Genomic DNA, 8,223 nt, shown 5'->3' on the forward strand with positions numbered 1-8,223 from the left:
AACCCACCTGCCAATGCAGGAGACATAAGAGACATGGGTTCGATCCCTGGGTCAGGAAGATCCCCTGGAGGAGGGCATGGCAACCCACTTCAGTATTCTTGCCTGGAGAATCCCATGGACAGAGGAGCCTGGCAGGCTACACTCCATAGGGTCAAAAAGAGTCAGACACAACTGAACTAACTTAGCACACACAAACAGCCTGTCACAAAGAAGAAATTACAGTCCCTTCACAGGCCCAAGGCATTTACAGCTCCTCTGGCCAGCTCTGACAAGGCTTGTTTTGGTCAATATACCACCCTATCTCTTGGACAAAGTGTGAGGGCTCTGCTGCCCACCAGGAGAGATGGACAAAATCTTTATCCAGAAACTTGGCAGGAGGCTTGGGTGAAGCAGCCTCTGGACGAAGGGACGTTCTGAGATCCTGGTGGCCTTTGTTAGAGGAACAGAACTTAGAGGCAACAGACAAACTGTTTGGCATGAGGCAGCTGATAAACAGGGAAGCAAACGCAGGCCACAGCTAGGAAAAGGCCCCCAGTCTCCTGTACTGTTCTCTTTCTGCAGCACTGCCTGGAAATAAAAGTCTGTTGGTGTTGGCTGGAGGCTGAGGTTTCCACTTTATCCCCTTTGGAATCTGCCAGAGGGCAGGTCTGATATTCAGGCTGTCCCGACAACCAAGCTGCCAGTCTCACTCTAGCCAGCAGTATTCCAGGGCAGCCTGTAAGTCTGATGGAAAGAAAACAGCCTAAACCTGCTTCTTGCTCAAACTCTTCAGCTTTGGTGGAGGCTCAAAGGAGGTACATCCCTTTGAGCTGCCATATGGGGTCCCAAGTAGTTGTCAGATGCTAAGCTCATTCTGGTCTCATCGTTCCCTCTCTCACTGCTCCTAGTGCCTCCCGTAAGCACCCTGTTAGCAAAGGATAAGGCTCCTTTGTTCCTATTTTATACCTTTGAGCTGTGGGTGTCCTATTTTGTGCAAGCCCTAATCCCAGGTCCTAAGAAAGATAGCACAAGGCTAGTGCCTCCAGAGGCCCAGGCCCTTTGGACATTCTATCATGGTTAAGGGCATGAAAAGTGAAAGTGAAGTCGCTTAGTCGTGTCTGACTCTTTGCGACCCCATGGACTGTAGCCTACCATGCTCCTCCATCCATGGAATTTTCCAGGCAAGAGTACTGCAGTGGGTTGCCATTTCCTTCTCCAGGGGATCTTCCCAACCCAGGGATTGAACCCGGGTCTCCTGCACGGGTTCCTAGAGGATGCTTCCAGCTGAAGGAGAGGATAGCAATGGACATGGTGGAGCAGCAGCCCTGCCTCAGGTCGCTGGTGGTCTGCCCCAGAAAGCTGCTCTTTACCAAACAAGCCCCGCCTCCTCCCCCGCCCAGGGCCTCTGGAGTGTGCGCCCTGGCTCAGAGATGACTGCCTAGTGTTCTCAGCCATTGGAGTGTGCGCCCTGGCTCAGAGATGACTGCCTAGCGTTCCCAGCCCATGGACCGAAGAGGGTCAAGTCTGCCTAATGATGTTCCATGGGAGAAGAAGGCACGTTTGAGGCAAAGGCCAGCCCATGCCTAGACTCTGGCCAGGAGCCAGACTCACCCCTAACGTTTGTCCAGTGGCCCTGCTCCTGAATCTAGGCCCCCTGGAGATCAGCACATTCTCTGCACTATTTTCGCAACGTTTCTCTAAATGAAAATTATTTCAAAATAAGGTTTTGTTTTTTTCAAGTGATTCTTAGCTCTGAACAGGACAAATAAATTGCATTTCACAAATAGTCCTTGAGGAAGGAAATTACCTTATACACCTATATACCCAGACAGATGCACTCACACAGGTCCCAACTCAGATACCAGGTTCTCACCTCCTGGCATCCCATGGAAAGTACTTGCATGGCAAAACATGCCCTCCTTTGGTCCCTGACTGACTTATCTTCCCTGTGAAGGGTTCAGGGGGTCAGTTCAGGTGGGCTCCTCTGTCCCAGAGGATATGCCCATCAGGAGATCCCATACAGAGGTATAAAGAAGAGACCATCTGAGGATGATCCCTCTGCCAGTGTGGGGCCAGAGGGGTGCAGAGAACTTGCTCAGGGTCCCCAACTTGCTCTTGTCAGGGAGACGAGGGCGTTTCTCCCCTGGCAGTGGATTCAGACCTGTGTCCTATTCTCTGGCCCTAGAATTCCACCCTGGGAAAGGGGCTCTGCCTTCAGCAAGTCTCATCACCCATTGTACTGGCTGAAACCTGGCCTTTAGAACAGCTCCCCAAGTGCCCCTGATGCCCAGCCAGAGATGACGAGGTCCTGCCCTTACCGCTCCTCATCCACCCACCCGTGATGCCCGTTTGCTGGTGCTAAGGGATGTTGCATAGCACATGATCTCACTGAATCCTCTCAACAACTCAGATAAGCTGGGCATTCTTATGATCCTCATTTTTAACAACTGTAATAAAATTCACACAACATAAAATGTACAATTTTTAAGTGTACAGTTCAGTAGTATTAAATATATTCACATTATTGTGCAATCAATCTCCAGAACTCTTTTCAACTTCCAAAACAAAACTCTATATCTATTAAATAACACCCCATTTCCCTCCCCTCCCAGCCCCTGGCAACTACCATTCTACTTTCTGTTCCCACGAGTTTGACTACTCTTCATATAGTATGTAAGTGAAATCAAACAGTCTCTGTCTTTTTTTGTGACTAGCTTATTTCATTTGGCATAATATCTTCAAGGTTCATTCATGTTGTAGCATGTGTCAGAATTTCCTTCCTCTTTGAAGGCTGAATACTATTCCATTGTGTGTATATACCATATTTTATTTATCCATTTTTCTGTTGCTTGATATTTGAGTTGCTTTTACCTTTTGTGAATAATACTGCCATAAACATGAATATGCAAATATTTGAAGGCTAGTGCTTACGGGTGGGGCCAGAACCAGTCTACCTATCTGACTCCAGAACTCTTTATCCCACCACCTCTCTAGGGAGAATCACCTACCCTACTCACTTTCATGCTTCTCTCTTCCTTCCTCCCAATGACTAGTGCTCCTTTGCTTTTTATTTTACTCACATACTACTTTTTATAGTACCCAAAAAGAAAGCAAGTAAGGGAAAAGCTGCTGAAAAAGGCAAATCCGGTTGTGTGTTTGTGAGTGTGTAATGTTGTGCATCCTGAGATGGGGAATGATGTATTTTCCCAGAGGCCCACTTGGGCCAAGTGTAACAGGGACAGCCACGGACTTGTAAACCAGCAGCTACCTACCCACCCCTCACATCCTGAGATGAACAGAACTATTAAAGAAGGGGAAAGAGATAGGTGAACCCAGCTGTCGAGGAGGACTGCAGTTAGTAGGGCCAGCTCTAGCCCAGACGCTTACTGCACTTCCAGGAACTGGGATGAGCTGACCCCTACTTTTAGATGCCTCAGGATCCGACTGTGGGTAGAAGGCAGGTAAGCACTATGAGCCCCAGTTAGGGGATCAAAGCCAGAGAAGCCCCTGAGCTCTGTGCTTATACTGTCTCTGTGAGTCTGTCCCTTCATGAGTGCCTTGGAACCAGGCTTATACCTCCTCTAGTTCCCTCCTCTCCACCAGTATCAGGAGGACTCCTGCTCCTTTGTGGAGAAATTAGAGCCTCAGGACAGGACCCAAGCCTTACCATAGTTGTATAGCAGATCAGGAGAGCCCCGATGCTTCCAGAAGTCTGTGGCCAGGGAACAGACCAGACCTGCCCATGCCCTGCCCAACAATAAGACTCTTTGTGTCTGCACATGGTCTCAGCAGCATCCCCACACCCCTTCTCATGCCTGTGGCAGGAATTGGACTCAGTCTGTATATCTGGGGAGCCTGGGGTTGATAGTCTAGGCTCTTGGGAAACAACCTCCTCTTGTGAAACTGCCAGAGAAAAAGGCAGTTAACAGATGCCTCCCTTCTCAGTTCTTCATGCCCTCCCTACTAGACAAACTGACCAGGAATGATCCTAAGCGAGTCCTGCCCTCGGGCTGCACACCTGTGTTACAGGTATAACCCAGATGACTGCTAGCCAGGTCTGATGAGGAATTGGGGACGCTGAGGGAGGCACGGCTAGGGTGTCTCCAGGGGGACTGATGCAGATTAAGGGTCGCTCACACACCCACCTCGGTGACGATGGTGGACAGGTAGATGTCCTGGCTAAATTCCCAGCCATCCAGGCAACCCTCCTGCTCCAGCTGCTCCAGGTCCACATCGCGCCCCGGCTCCAGCCCCAGCGCCGAGAAGTTGACGATTGTAGCCAGTCGGTAGCGGCGGCAGCTCTGAGGCACCTCGCGGCCGTCCTGCAGCCGCATCGGGATACTGTGGTTTCGCCACGCGCTGCTCAGGTTCGCGGTGTCCGGCACCCAGCAGCGATGTTCCGGGGTCCCTGCCAGAAACACGACTGACATACCGTTGAAGCCGTTGGGGATGATGCTGGCGCTGAGCAGGAAGAAGATGAGGCGCTGGAAAGGCCCCCACTTGCCCAGGAAGGCGGTCACTTCGTCGTAATCCCGCATGCTCCCGCGGCTCTGCAGTGGGCAACGTGGGGTGATGAGAGCGCGTTCCCGGAACAGCGCCGCGCGGTGCAGGGCGTGGGCGTCACAACGTTCTCGCGGACCCGGCAAGCTGAGGGACGGCGGGGCACGCGGTCGGGGCCTTTCCTGGGAAACGGGCTGCCGGCGTGAGAAGGTTGCTGCGAGCTGGACGCAAAGCTGGAAGCCACTTTCTGGAAGCAGAAACTCGGGACCACACCGCCCACCCGGCCGGGGCGGGGCGGGACGGGGCCGGGTGGAGCTCGGGGCGGCTCCGCCCGCCGCCCGCGGCCACCCGGCGGGGGCCAGGAGGTCAGCTGGCCGCGGGCTCAGGACAAAGAGGACTAGTTCCAGCGCCGCCCCTACCTTGCCCCTGCTCGCCCCGGCGCCCCCTAAGTGCTGAGCGCCCAGCCCCGGGCTGCCGGGTTGGGCAGCGTGTAAGGGCAGAGTCGAGCGTTAAGGGCAGAGTCGAGGCCGCAGAGCAAGGGCTCTGAGAGGTCGGACCTCCCTGTCGCCGTCGCCTCAGGCCTCGCCCGGGGCTCGGATCTCTCCGCTGCCGCTTCCAACTCGGGGTCTGAGCTCAGGGAGCCTCGGGCCGGGCGCGGACGGGCGAGTCCGTGGAGCCCGTGCTCCCGGGAAACCCTTGCGGGCGCAGGGGTGACAGGAGCGCGCCCGCGCCCGCCGACCCGGAGCTCCCAACCCCCAGTCCTGGGCTGCCGGATTCGGGCACCTGCTGGCGGCTTCCGGACAGCCCGCAGCCTCACCTTGAATAGGGGGAAACAAGGCCAGCGCCCCGAAGAGATGCTCGAGGTCACACTTGGTCAGAGACAGGCTCGGACTGAGGGGAGGTGGGGAGCAGGGACTACCGGGTGGTCCCAGGATCCTGTTGGGGCCTCTGGAGAAGATTCTACGCGGAGCTTGACCCTTTGTGAGAGCACGGTAATGGAGACCCAGCTGTCACCACTCCTGGGCTCTGATTTTGATTCCCCGGGGCTCTTCCTCGAGGATGGCTGCCAGAAGCTTCTGGTTTGCAGAAGTGACCGCTCCCAGTCGGGGAACAGAGGGAGGCAGGAAGGGAGGAGGAAAAGGTTCAGTTTGTCGCCCAGATTTGGCAGGAGAGCCAGAGCAGGGACCAGTCTGCTAGTGTCCAGGCCTAAGGCCCCTCTGCTGTTGTGTGAACGAGTCCGGGACTGCAATGGGAGTCCTGGGGCTCTTGAGGTGGGAGGGATTGACAGGCTGAAGGGCCCACCTCTTGGAGATTTTATATAAATGCATTTGCGTCCAGGCCCTGATTAAGAGGTGGGAGGCATTTCTGCTCCATTTTTTATAACCTGTAGTCTTGCCTGGCTTTCTATCCACTTGGAACCTGTTTCCTTATGTGTAATAAGACCTTATGTCTGGATGTGCCAGGACAGCACTGTTTCATTAAGTGTTTTCCTTTCCTTTCAAAAGTATCCTTCTTTGAACAGTATTTCTTGCCGTCATTGTCTTACTTAGCTTAGATTTCATCCTCCCTTCAACCCCAATAAAAATCAAAGCCTGAGATAAGAATGTATGTGGAGATCATTTCTTTATAGTAGTGATCCTAGGGAAAGGAATGAAGGACCAGGGAGAGTGAACAGGAAAGGAGGTAAGGCCAACACAAGACTGTGTAATTGAACTGGTCATTGGTAGTCACCAGGATCAGTGACAGTGTCATGCTAAGACTCGAGCCTGAGGACCAAGAAAAAATCAATAATAACTGATCATATCTTTACTTAAAATTTTGGAGCTTTGTTCCTCATAGAGTTTCATATTGGTTTTGATTTTTTAAAATACTGTGTTAAAAGTGTTACTTATCTTGATTATTGAATTTCCTGGCACCCTCTTAAATTTTGCACCGGAGGCAAGTACCTCACTCATTTCACTTGCCTCAGCTTTTTCTCAACCCTAATTTCTATGGATAATTGGAGTTCAGTCCTGCTGGGATCTCCTAAACAGCCATAGAGAATGAAGTAAAGGGCCATAGAAAATGAAGAGGCTTTTTTTTTTTTTTTGGTTTAAACTAGTTCTGGCTCCATTGGTCAACTTCCCTGTACTTCCAGGCTGTACACGTATGTGAGAGTCAACAGGTATCACTTGACAAAACAGTTTGCCCCAACCCACGAGTATATGTAAATCCATACCTTGAACCACTTTGCCTGCCATACATAATGAATGCCCAAGTATCCTACTTATCCCTGGACCATTGAAAAGTTTCCCTTCACCGTTGTCCTTTAGGGCCACTCCTAAGTGGGGCTATGTTGCAGTAAAAATTTGTTTTTTGGTTGATAGCATCTGTGAGACAGGGCTGAGTATTTTCTTCCCTCTGTCAGTTGGTTATAGAGAACCCCCATAAAACCATAGGTTGAGTTGAGAAGTGTTGGTAGAGCTGAGGTGTAGGTGTCATGGAGTTAGAGCCACTGTTCATTAAGTTACATGAGCTGTATGGACCTGCTCAGTCCTGATCCTGACCCTACCATTTCTATTATATGATGGATTGCTGATGTGCCTGCTTAATCTTATGACTTGATAGAATTTGACAATGCCCAGCTCTTACTAGATATTTCTAGTTGCATAGACCCTTGATGTCACATTGCCAGGTACTCAGTTTTTACTATAGCTAAATAGCCGCTTTTCTAAAGGCAAATAGCTCTCTGCTGCAGAAGGCATGACCTTGCTCTGGCATCCTAGAGATCTTATTGAAATTATTTTATTAGGGCTTATCAGAGACTCTGGCCAGCATCGTTATCACCATGAACATCTCTAGCGCTATTGATTCCCATGGGTCACATAGTCCAAGTGGCAGGGAAGGAACCTTGGATACTCTGTAGCACTCTCTCTTGCTCTGGGCTTCACTCAAAAGTGGGAGCCTTCCAAAATACCCATTAAGTGGGTTACAGTAGTATTCCCATCAAGCACTATGCCTTTATTAGTGGTAGAGGGTACAAGGTACAACAACTTGTCTTTACCTTACAGAGGATGGCCTGGCATGCTCCAGGCAACTGGATCCCTAATAACTTCACCAGTTAGCTTCAAAATCATATGGAATGAGAGAAGTGGGCAAGGATATAGATGAAATAAGTCTGGCTATAATAGTAGCCCTAAGGATTCATTTTTCACTAGTTTGTCTACTTTTTATACATTTAACTCATTATGGAACAAAAAAGGTAAAAAAATCAACTTCATTGAAAGCCCTCAATCATACTTTTTATCTCCCATCTTTATGTCATTAATACATCAATACATCAATTCCATAGACCATCATGATGTTCCATGGAATATCAAGACAATCAAAGTCACTAAATACTATATTGTGACAGAGCAGGAGAATTAACATAACCCCAGGGCAAGACAGTGATATGTCCTGCTATTTATTCCACATAAAAGTGAAGAGATTTTTATCCTCACTGAAGGATATGAAGAAGAAAACCTTCTATTGGTGTGGATCTCTACATTTCTTCCCAGGAGGTGGTTTTACTTCTGATGAAATAAATTGGTCAAGAATGTGGGTGTGTTAGAGGCTTCTATTTGGTCCTTCTCGCCATAATTGCTCTTATTTAATAGGTAGTAAATGTTAGGGTCTTGCCAGCTGCTAAGTGTATCTATCCTAGTTACGCACTTAGGGACCAGGGAACTACGAAAGATCCAGTGTGGATCTTTGGATCCATCA

The 8,223-nt window shown here is 50.2% G+C and overlaps 1 protein-coding gene across 1 annotated transcript in view; it reads right to left on the bottom strand.

Annotated features, from left to right (window-relative positions):
* The window catches only part of SLC22A4 (solute carrier family 22 member 4), a 41,671-nt gene extending 37,154 nt beyond the window's left edge, over positions 1-4,517 (bottom strand). Inside the window, exon 1 of the mRNA XM_068980193.1 lies at positions 4,125-4,517. Within this exon, the coding sequence (XP_068836294.1) occupies positions 4,125-4,517 (393 nt within the window). The remainder of the gene's footprint in view (positions 1-4,124) is intronic.
* Between the last annotated feature and the right edge of the window lie 3,706 nt (positions 4,518-8,223).

The sequence above is a fragment of the Capricornis sumatraensis genome, chromosome 9 (genome assembly GCF_032405125.1).
Source record: "Capricornis sumatraensis isolate serow.1 chromosome 9, serow.2, whole genome shotgun sequence".
Taxonomy (NCBI): domain Eukaryota; kingdom Metazoa; phylum Chordata; class Mammalia; order Artiodactyla; family Bovidae; genus Capricornis; species Capricornis sumatraensis.